The sequence below is a fragment of the Hemibagrus wyckioides genome, linkage group LG06, assembly GCF_019097595.1.
Source record: "Hemibagrus wyckioides isolate EC202008001 linkage group LG06, SWU_Hwy_1.0, whole genome shotgun sequence".
Taxonomy (NCBI): domain Eukaryota; kingdom Metazoa; phylum Chordata; class Actinopteri; order Siluriformes; family Bagridae; genus Hemibagrus; species Hemibagrus wyckioides.
Genome location: NC_080715.1, coordinates 10,027,391 through 10,039,572, shown reverse-complemented (window position 1 = coordinate 10,039,572; position 12,182 = coordinate 10,027,391). Strand labels below are relative to the sequence as shown.

Sequence of the window (12,182 nt, the reverse complement as noted above, 5' to 3'; positions counted from 1 at the left end):
CTATTACACCAGCTCATTGTCTTCATACTGCAGCACACCAGGATAAGAGCTTTACTGTATTTTAGCATGAAGAATAATTTAGCTTGGTGAAAAAGCCTTCGGTTGTTGCTTTACTTGGGTGAACACACACCAAAGCTAACCTTAAGGCCATAGAGACAAAGAGAAGATTTTCTTCTTGTACAACACCTGAGAAATATAAACTAGAACACCTTTTAAGAGGAAATGTCTTACATTTTAATAATTTTAATACATTATTATTAACGGGCAAAGGAATAATGGAGTTTATTTATGTTTAATTATGTTCAATGCTCATCTATTGCAAGATGGCATACAAATGAAACAATCCATTTATCGGTACAGGTACTGGTCTTGTTCTGGATTTTAACCAGATATGTCTTGCTAACTTCAACTAAAGAGAGACTGGGGGGGTTGAGTGAATGTTTATACACTGATATAATTCGGCGATTGCTTTGTTATTATGTTGTTAACAGTACTGTATGCCTTTGCCCAAATGAACAACAGTAATTGAATCCTTTTGCATGACATTACAGTGTTATAAGTGGTATTATTACATGCACAGTATTGCTACTGGTCTTTAGAGAGAACTCTCATCTCCATCCACCTTAAATCCCTAATTAACTTCTGTAATTGTCTTGGTATTTCAGCACAGCCACCAATTTTTTAACAAACCTAGATGTAGTCCAATAAGGAATAAATGAATGACGCTTCATTCATATCACTGAGATGAAACTTGCCTTCGGGATAATATAATAATATCTGAAATCATCATCTGCCAATTTATATGTAAGGAGGATTCCAAAACAAATAAATTTACATTCATAAAGTCCCTTCACATCACTTCGTAATTTCCCACTAATGGCCTTTTAATTAGAATAATGGAGATTTAATAGAATATCGGATTTTCACTCGCAGTCCAAACAGCTCGGAGGATCATTTATCATCTGGACGGAGTATGATAATTAAAGCTAATGTCTTACAGCTGCAGGAGTTTGGACGGATGTTAGAAAAGAAGTCCTTTCACCTCTGTGGAATCTTTTAGATGATAATTCATGACTTATTACCGGTAAAAAAAAAAACCTCACTGTACATCCCGAAGCCAGGTTCGAGTAAATGTGACAAATCCGTAGAGCCTGTTATTACTGAATCCTGAGCAGCTACTTAAAAACAAATGATAGCATGATTTGCGCTTGCTTGTGATTTACTCTGATAACAGTGTTAAATATAAGGCATTTAAGATCAAGATCAGACTGAATATACCGCATACCAAATGTCCAAGTAACAGTGTAACTAAAAGCATGATAAAAATCTTGTTGTTTTTGTTGATGATGACACTTCCGGGCTGTACAGGACATCCTGGAGCACAACAACCCATCCCATTTTTATGATTTTGTTATGACATTTCCGTCAGATAACGCACGCTATCAAAAAAAAAACAAAGAGGTCAAAGTGGTCTTGTTGTACACGCCCCTGTTTCTGATTCTGTTTGTGTTTCAGGTTTGTTTTATTATGTCAGGGAAAGTGGACTGGACCTGAGATCAGTAACCAGATGGGTGGTAGGTAGGTAGTCAGCTGATGGGAAAACAGACACTACACCTCCCTCCACAACCAATCAGCATCATCAAGTGGTTGAGAATCAAAGCTATATCAGCTCCTGCCTTCGAAAATAACTTCTGGATTAAAAAAAAAAAAAAAAAAAAACACCAACGATTATAGCATTATAGCAAGTCTGGCTGGAATTTAAGGAACTTTTCTACAGAGAGATTCAAAGGCAAGTATAGTATTAATGTCTGTTATTCTGTTGTATGATTAGAGGTGATTTGTTGCAATGTAAACGATCACATCTCTCTCTTTCAGAGCGAAGTATAATGGCAGTTATGGCTCCAATTTTACACAGTGATTATACAGAGTAAGAAAAATACTTTCTTTTCTTAATAGTAACGATCGATGAGCTTTATTACTTTTGAAATTCCATATTTTATATTGATATAACTCCAAAACAAGACTGAGGGAAAAGGACAAGCAGCACATTCCTCACACTACATGAATACAGAAATATACTGTAGATAAACAGATAGATAGATAGATAGATAGATAGATAGATAGATAGATAGATAGATAGATAGATAGATAGACAGACAGGTAGATAGATAGATAGATAGATAGATAGATAGATAGATAGATAGATAGATAGATAGATAGATAGATAGATAGATAGACAGACAGGTAGATAGATAGATAGATAGATAGATAGATAGATAGATAGATAGATAGATAGATAGATAGATAGATAGATAGATAGATAGATAGATAGATAGACAGGTAGATAGATAGATAGATAGATAGATAGATAGATAGATAGATAGACAGACAGACAGACAGACAGACAGACAGACAGATAGATAGATAGATAGATAGATAGATAGATAGATAGATAGATAGATAGATAGATAGATAGATAGATAGATAGACAGACAGGTAGATAGATAGATAGATAGATAGATAGATAGATAGATAGATAGATAGATAGATAGATAGATAGATAGATAGACAGACAGGTAGATAGATAGATAGATAGATAGATAGATAGATAGATAGATAGATAGATAGATAGATAGATAGATAGATAGATAGACAGGTAGATAGATAGATAGATAGATAGATAGATAGATAGATAGATAGATAGACAGACAGACAGACAGACAGACAGACAGACAGACAGACAGACAGACAGACAGACAGATAGATAGATAGATAGACAGACAGACAGACAGACAGACAGACAGACAGACAGACAGACAGATAGATAGATAGACAGACAGACAGACAGACAGACAGACAGACAGACAGACAGACAGACAGATAGATAGATAGATAGATAGATAGATAGATAGATAGATAGATAGATAGATAGATAGATAGATAGATAGACAGACAGGTAGATAGATAGATAGATAGATAGATAGATAGATAGATAGATAGATAGATAGATAGATAGATAGATAGATAGATAGATAGATAGATAGACAGACAGGTAGATAGATAGATAGATAGATAGATAGATAGATAGATAGATAGATAGATAGATAGATAGATAGATAGATAGATAGATAGATAGACAGACAGGTAGATAGATAGATAGATAGATAGATAGATAGATAGATAGATAGATAGATAGATAGATAGATAGACAGACAGACAGGTAGATAGATAGATAGATAGATAGATAGATAGATAGATAGATAGATAGGTAGATAGATAGATAGATAGATAGATAGATAGATAGATAGATAGATAGATAGATAGATAGATAGATAGATAGATAGATAGATAGACAGACAGGTAGATAGATAGATAGATAGATAGATAGATAGATAGATAGATAGATAGATAGATAGATAGATAGACAGACAGACAGACAGACAAACAGACAGACAGATAGATAGATAGATAGATAGATAGATAGATAGATAGATAGATAGATAGATAGATAGATAGATAGACAGGTAGATAGATAGATAGATAGACAGACAGACAGACAGACAGACAGATAGATAGACAGACAGACAGACAGACAGACAGATAGATAGATAGATAGATAGATAGATAGATAGATAGATAGATAGATAGATAGATAGATAGATAGATAGATAGACAGACAGACAGACAGACAGACAGACAGACAGGTAGGTAGGTAGATAGATAGATAGATAGATAGATAGATAGATAGATAGATAGATAGATAGATAGATAGATAGATAGATAGATAGACAGACAGGTAGATAGATAGATAGATAGATAGATAGATAGATAGATAGATAGATAGATAGATAGATAGATAGATAGACAGACAGACAGACAGACAGACAGACAGACAGACAGACAGACAGATAGATAGATAGATAGATAGATAGATAGATAGATAGATAGATAGATAGATAGATAGATAGATAGATAGATAGATAGATAGATAGATAGGCAGACAGACAGACAGACAGACAGACAGACAGACAGATAGATAGATAGATAGATAGATAGATAGATAGATAGATAGATAGATAGATAGATAGATAGATAGATACTTTATTAGAAATTACAATTATATAATTATTATAATTAGAAAAACTTAATCTTTTAATAGAGTAAGGCCATTTTAAAGGTAAATATTTGGAAAATGAGTAGAATGCTATTTTATATCATTTGAGGATTTATATCTGTGCTGTTTCCCTCAGACAGGAGCAGTATGTTAAAAACCCTCACCTGGACCACATGGAGGAAGACATCCTCTACCATTTTAACCTGGGCACCAAGACCCACAACCTGCCTGCCATGTTCGGAGACATCAAGGTGTGTAGAAATCAAAGAAACACATCCATAATATAAAACAAACACATCCATCCCTCTCAGAGGAGAGAACAGTGGAGTCTAAACACTAAAAAATGAGAATGTTGGAAGCTTCTGCAGTTTTGAGGGTCAGATACTGTCTACAGAACGTTTGACTATCCTCCTGTTTGTGATATTTGCACTCACTTCAAACCTTTCACATTCTGTCTTAATGTTAAAGACATATTTGCAGGACCAGTATTTGAGCAGTACCATCTTTCTCACACCAGTGCTATCTGCTCTAAAGGTTAACGTGTGTCTGTGCGTGTATTTGTGTCTTGTTGGTGTGTAGTTTGTGTGTGTGGGAGGCAGTGCCAACAGAATGAGATCTTTCGCTCAGTTCATCCATCAGCAGCTGGAGCTCCCGGGGAACGCAGATGATATCAGAGATATCTGTGAAGGGACTGACCGCTACGCTATGTACAAAGTGGGACCTGTGCTTTCCATCAGTGTGAGTTTATTTTCCACCTGTGCAACAACAAAACGTGTGTGTAGTAGTATTAGTAGAGCAGCAGGTTCAATTTGTTGCTTAAAAGAAGAAAGAATGGGTGGAGCAAGTTACTGAAAGGATTATTTGACAATAACTGCATGTCCTGAAGTGTTCTGTTTCTCATTTAACACACCAATTTCCAGAATACAACATATTAGTTACTAATTCATAGCATTTCGTTTTTTATATTCATTTTTAGCTCATGTTAGGGGAACATCCGAGCAACAAATTACTTCCTGATGTCCCTTATGTTGTAGTAGTTTGTGTGTTACAAAGCTGTTACAAAGTGCTGACACTGGAGACTCCTTCCATATGTTAAATACACATCTCCTCAAGTAAACGGCACCAGATCAACAACTACACACATTATTATCCCTTTTATGCGTCATGTCCACAATAAAAGCCTCTGTGAAATAGTCGTTGCTATAGAAACAATAATACATTATACACGTGTGGAGCTGGAGCTATTCCATGAATCCACACCTTCTGACCAATCAGACTGAAGAACGCTGTCATATTCATTTCCGTAAACAGATGCGTCAAAAACTTTTACATCAAATAATTTAACTAATGCATTTTAAGCTAAAGCTAAATTTGTCATAAAATTAAGATAAGGATTTTCATCGTCATCAGCAGGGAGAATGATTGACAGGTGGTCCATCTTATCTCTCTGCAGCATGGTATGGGTGTGCCGTCTATCTCCATAATGCTGCATGAACTCATCAAGCTCTTGTACCACGCCCACTGCCGTGATGTCATGCTGTTCCGCATCGGCACCTCAGGAGGCATCGGTACATATAAGATTTCATTTATCTTGTGTTATATATATGTACATAATCATATTAGCCATATTTAAACTGTGTGAGAACATCTGCGTTTAAAGATCTGAAGCAGATGACCTGTATGTGAATCACTGTTATTATTTTAATTGTGTGTGTGTGTATCTATGTGTGTGTGTTCAGGTCTTCCTCCAGGCACGGTGGTGATCACTGATAAAGCAATGGACTCTTTCTTCAGGCCGCAGTTTGAGCAGGTGGTTCTGGGTAAAGTGATCACCAGGAGCACTGAGCTGGACAAAGACTTGGCTGAAGAGCTCCTGCAGTGTTCCACTGAGCTGCTCAACCTCCCCACCATCGTCGGCAACACCATGTGCACACACGACTTCTACGAAGGTAAACCAATTCGACTGAAATATTTCAGCTTTAGATCACTGCTATAAAACAGAACTATATATATATATATATATATATATATATATATATATATATATATATATCACGACATTTGATATATATATATATATATATATATATATATATATATATATTTTGCACTCGAGTGCAAAAGTTTGTACACCCCTTAGACAAAGTGAAGAGATAATGCAGAGAGACCATATTTACTTTCGTTAGTTGATTGACTTGTGTGCCAACTCTTTACCTTTATAACTAAATTCATTCTAAATATCCCTTAAGCAGCTGCCTGCTCTTTTGAAGATACAGTATCTGTCCTAACATTCATATAATCCACTGCCTAATTTAACAGACCAAGGGGCTCATGGCCAAACATTCATGTCTTTATTTAGATTTTCTGATCATGTTCTGTCTAAAATAGAGGCAAAATAGAGGTGCCTTTTATTGTTTCACCCCAAAAACAAGAGAAATGCAAACTTTTGCACTCTAATTGAAGAGTGAAGACGGAACTTTAGGTTAATATTTACACAGATAAAGTCACATGGTTGCTTAAGGGTTAATGATGCCACTGCTGGGCCCCTGAGCAAGGCCCTTAACCCTCAGTTGCTTAAAAAAAAGAGGCAAGTTGATCTAGATAAGGATATCTGCCATATATCAAAATGAATATTCTCCATTTGTGAAAGCTACAATGCGTCACTCAGCACATGCTTGATTTATACAATGCCCCCATTTTATGGCATTTCTTAGTCATCTCTTGTTCCACTGCAGGCCAGGGCAGACTGGACGGTGCCCTGTGCTCATTCTCCACCGAGGAGAAGCTGGAGTATCTGAGGAAGGCTCATGAGGCCGGCATCAGGAACATTGAAATGGAGTCCAGTGTCTTCGCCGCCATGTGCCGCATCTGCAACCTCAAAGGTAGAAGGATACTGAACACTGTTCGCTTTCTAATCCTCTGCTAGTTCCCACAAACCATTCAACCTCATAATTACTAGCAATCACTATCTTGTGGGATGTTTTCCCCAAACGGTTACACATGTCTAACTTTGATCTGTCAAAACTACAGTTATACCTTAGAATTGTAATCTAATGTTCAAGTAACGTCTAAATGCTCTCGAACCCATTTATTAATTCACTGGTACTACTGTGAATGAGACGCGCATGACATTTTGGCAAACCGAGCTTTTGGGAAGCCTTTAATCACAGCATTTCAGGGCAATTTAAGGATTTAAATAACAGCCACATGCTCAGCACACTGGCCCCAAATATAAGAAAAGCTGCTCTTAGATCTTAAATAGATGAATCCTTTACAAGTCACAGCCTGCAGCCTCGAATAAATCCGCTTTCAATGATACCTTAATTGGCTTTTAAAAAAAATAATAATTATGCTCTCAGGATGTTCACAGTGTGTTCACTGGATGTGTTTGTGCAGCCGCAGTGATCTGTGTGACTCTGCTGAACCGGCTGGAGGGAGATCAGATCTCCACGCCCCACGATGTGCTGGTGGAATACCAGCAGAGACCTCAGTACCTGGTGGCTCATTTCATCAAGAAACATTTGGCACTCATCTAAACGCATTCATCTTGATGGGTCTGATCTTTTAATTCCAGGTTTTTTAAAGGTATTGTGGTATTTTACGACCCGCATCTCTATCCACAGCCTTTGCATCAGTGTGTGTCAGATAATCGGGGACGATAACTTCCACATGTGAAAAGAACAGTAAAGCTGCTTAGTCAAATGCTCACTAAGGGCAGCTTATAAACATTTACAGACAGTGTACGAGCATAAAATGCTGATTAACTGTAACGGCCGTCATACAAAAAAATAGGACATGAGAGAGAATCATATTAAAGCTGTTCTGATAAACAAAAAGGAAGACAGATAAAAAAATGAATAAATGAATGAATGAATGAATGAATGAATGAATGAATGAATGAATAAATAAATAAATAAATAAATAAATGAAAACCAATAAATGAATAAATGAATGAATGAATGAATGAATGAATAAATAAATAAATAAATGGATAGATAAATAAATAAATAAATAAATAAATAAATAAATAAATAAATAATTGAATGAATGAATGAATGAATTTTAAAAAATAAATAAATAAATAAATAATTGAATGAATAAATAAATAAATAAATAAATAAACTGACAGAGACAAACAAGCCAAAAAAAAAAAACCAAGCAAACAAATAAACAATAATGATATCTTCAGGATAGTCATCTTTTGACAATTTAGGTTTTAGGACTAAATAATCATATAATTCTGAATCAAAGCAAAATTAAAAAAAAAAAAAAAAAAGATCATTAAAATAATAACCACAGATTAATCTTTTCAGTTTCCATCAGCCTCATCCCAAAAAGACTTAATGAACCATCTTAAAAGTTTTACAGCCTAATTTACAAAAAAAAGTCAATTATTACAAAATAAAAGTGTTACACAAAAATACACATTTGGCATAACAGTGTAGAGCTGTAGAGAAAGACATGTCCTCTGCTGTATTCACACACATGCTGCATATGCAGGAGATAGAGATCAGGTGGGTTGAAAAACACTGAATACACTTTTAAAACTCAAGGATACGGCTTTTTGCCATGTTGCAGACTGAACATGTTTCACGCAGAACGACATGGACACTGACCTAAAGACAAAAAAGTAACCAACAGCTAAGTAAATGTCTGTATATAATATTTATAAGAAGCACGTGCCAGCGCTGTGCTTTGACTTCTGTACATATGTTGTAGATATATTAAATGCTATATTTGTATTGTACTTTAACACAGTAGTTGACTTTGACTTTTAATGCTCTTGAATTTCGAACAGGTTTTTCTTTGAAAAACACAGAATCAAATGTGTGTAATATATTATTTCTTACTGCTTTTTGTGAATAAACTCACTATTGAAAAATATGTATTTGTGCTTCTTTGGAAAAACTCATGATATATTACTGGATATTTACAGATCAAAGTGACCTCAATAACATTGCAAAGCATCTCAAGAGTAAATTGACTCAAACCTGTGGTTCATTCAATAATAAGGATGTAGGAGTGGGATGTGAAGCAAAGGTCAACACAGCATATAATAAACAGAAGGGACTCACTCTCTCCGGTGTCACTCAGATGAAGATGAGGCTTCCTTTTCAGTCTGGTTCCTCTCCAGGTTTCTTCCTCATATCGTCTCAGGCGGTTTTTCCCACCACCCTCACCTCTGACATGATCATTAGGGATAAATGTATATTTGTATAAGTGCAGATGAGAAGCTTTGGTGAGGGTGAGATAATTCCCAGTAATCAGAACTACCAATTACAACCGGCCCAATATTTATGATCAATAAAAACTTATGTAGAAAAAATTTATTTGTAACATTAGCGTTCCGAATACATTGTGAGTTTGTCATAATAAATCCTAAAAAAGCCCCCCTCTGTTGCACAAGTTGGTATAGCCCAACTATCATTGCCATTACAGGTGGCAAAGATAGACAGACAGACAGGTAGATAGCCCTTAACCCTCTCTGTTCCAGGGGCGCTGTATCATGGCTGACCTGCACTCTGACCCCAACCTCCAAGGATGGGATATGCGAAGAATTTCAGAATTTCAGTGTGCTGTAATGTATATGTGACAAATAAAGGCTATTTCTGATAGAAAAATATGATGTAATCTAGCAAACTAATTCCTTGCAATTTTGCCATAACTATATAACAAATGAGCAAAAACAGCCTTGTGTTAGACGCAAGACAAATTTTATTTGAATAGTTCCTGTTATCATAAACAACAACCAGGTTGTTCACACTGGACGTGGCATCGCCCTGTCGCCTGTTGACAGACGGTCTGGTTTTACTTTTACATCACTCTGTCGTCGTGTATCTGGGGTGAAGCTTCGACTTGAATCGTCACATCCAGCGTGAACAACGGACAACGTCCACTGAAATGAAATGAACTGAATAGAAATGGAACATGACTGGCGTGTGTAAGGTCCCTTCAGAATCAGTCGGTCAAAGAAGAAGAAGAACTGATTAGATATATACAGTAATATATACAGTAATATACAGTGAAACCCCTGCAGTCTGACTAGCTCTGAGATTGAACACACCTTTTCCCATTTTCAGACCCGTAACTCAGAGACATAGTAATGAACTCAGCAGGAGTGAAGCAGCAGAGCTCTTCAGAAACAATAATGGTGCCTGGATTTCATCTCAGATTCACATTTAAACAGAACATTACAGGTTTTTTTTAAAGCTTTTAATTTCCAGTATTATTATGCAGTAGAGTATAATAATGATTATTCTTACTGATTAGAGTCTTATTTTTAATTATCAGGTTTTTAGTAAACTGTAATAGAAATCATGTTGCTCTGCAGTGTGTGTGTGTGTGTTTTTTCCATGTAAGGTGAAACGTTACCAGTGTGTGTGAGTGATGTGAAGAGTGTAAGGTTAGGATTTGAAGGCGGTGGATTCTGTGTCCCGTCGTGGTGGTTTTGGTGGTGGGATTTCTGAAAGCAGCGCTCGTGCGTAGTGTGTGTGATGGAGACCTGCCGTCCGGAGAGCCTGCTCGATACGTACCCTCGGGTCAGCTACGATCTGTAACACAGATGAGACACTCGAGGTTACTGTTACCACATTGTAGTTGATTATTTTCCTACAAGAGCACATTCCTGAGTGTTTTGTCTCCTACCAATCATTTAACTTCTTATTAACATCCGGTAGCTCAAGTGGTTAAGGCTCTGGGTCAGGGGTTCAAGCCCCAGAACCACCAAGCTACCACTGTTGGGCCCTTGAGCAAGGCCCTTAACCCTCTCTGCTCCAGGGGCGCTGTATCATAACTGACCCTGCTTTCTGACCCCAACCTCCAAGGATGGGATATACGAATAAAGAATTTCACAGTGCTGTAATGTATATGTGACAAATAAAGTTATTTCTGTTACTTTTCTATAAGCTTAAACTTAAACAATGTTTTTTTGTTTTTTATTTAATTCATTTTTAATTTCAAGCGCTTGCACAAATTTGTCTACATGCAAAAGGTTTTTATTTACTAATGGATTTTTAGTTATATTAGTTTAATTATAATATGAAGCAGAGTAACTTTGTTTACTTCAAGTAAACAGCTCCAATTATTTTTAATCGTGTTCAGTGTACTTGAAAAAAATGATGTAGACGATGCCGCCAAAAATATCTGTCAGGAATAAAAATGTGATTAAATCTAGACGAAGGAACAATACGCAGGAAATGGCGGCTTTTATCCCGTGGCAGGAAGGAACGCCTCAGGCTCCTCAAGCCTCTCATTTAGGATCAACTTGAAATAAATAAAATACACTATTTAAAATTGGCTTTGTATTATTTATTGGGATTTAAAATGAATAGCCGAGTGAAATGAATGGATTGGAGATCGAATTTTTTTTTTTTTTCTGTATAGAAAGCAATTACAAAAGTTCAAAAATGGTCTTTTCCTTCATTCGCATTTAAGTCTTAACCCCAAATTATCACCAGTTCAGGATTGAAAACCAGGTTAACATCACAAAACATGTCAATAAAAGTTATTTCCAAGCCAAATCCTTACCCAGACATGATGACATGAACCCTGATTCTCAAACCGGTAAAGAAAAATATACAGATAAGTGCCCTTTGAACTGGAATTTTAAATGAGTGACTTATCTCTATAATTGAGCTGGATTCTGAGAACATGGTCTCCTCATTATGAAACACTGGCAGTGCCGTGCTATTTTAACTCCGTTTATCAGCACTGAGAAATGCTGAATCACTGTACGGCCTTGGCCCATTGCTCTGTGTGAATATTCCAGTACGAAGTCATCAAAACAACCATAGACAAACAGAGTCGAGAGCCAGCAGTGTCCAAAATACAGCCAACTTCGTTTTTTTCAAAAACATGATTCGTGGATTTATTATTATTATTATTATTATTATTATTATAGCTGTATATATGTAACATGTCTACCACTGTACAACTTTTCATAAATATACAGACCATACACACCGATCAGGCATAACATTATGAGCAGTGACAGGTGAAGTGAATAAGACTGATGATCTCCTCATCATAGCACCTGTTAGTGGGTGGGATATATTAGGCAGCAAGTCAA

The 12,182-nt window shown here is 36.1% G+C and overlaps 2 protein-coding genes across 2 annotated transcripts in view; one reads left to right on the top strand and one right to left on the bottom strand.

Annotated features, from left to right (window-relative positions):
- Positions 1-1,686: 1,686 nt before the first annotated feature.
- upp2 (uridine phosphorylase 2) lies at positions 1,687-8,998 on the top strand. The gene is made up of 8 exons (XM_058391113.1): positions 1,687-1,789; positions 1,876-1,927; positions 4,251-4,365; positions 4,694-4,852; positions 5,568-5,682; positions 5,854-6,063; positions 6,850-6,996; positions 7,511-8,998. Exons 2-8 carry the CDS (start codon positions 1,887-1,889, stop codon positions 7,648-7,650), a joined length of 927 nt encoding a protein of 308 aa, XP_058247096.1. The 5' UTR covers positions 1,687-1,789; positions 1,876-1,886; the 3' UTR covers positions 7,651-8,998.
- An 848-nt stretch (positions 8,999-9,846) lies between these two features.
- Positions 9,847-12,182, bottom strand: part of LOC131354002 (coiled-coil domain-containing protein 148-like) — a 96,998-nt gene continuing 94,662 nt past the window's right edge. The window contains exon 15 of the mRNA XM_058391204.1: positions 9,847-10,665. Within this exon, the coding sequence (XP_058247187.1) occupies positions 10,519-10,665 (147 nt within the window). The 3' untranslated portion in view covers positions 9,847-10,518. The remainder of the gene's footprint in view (positions 10,666-12,182) is intronic.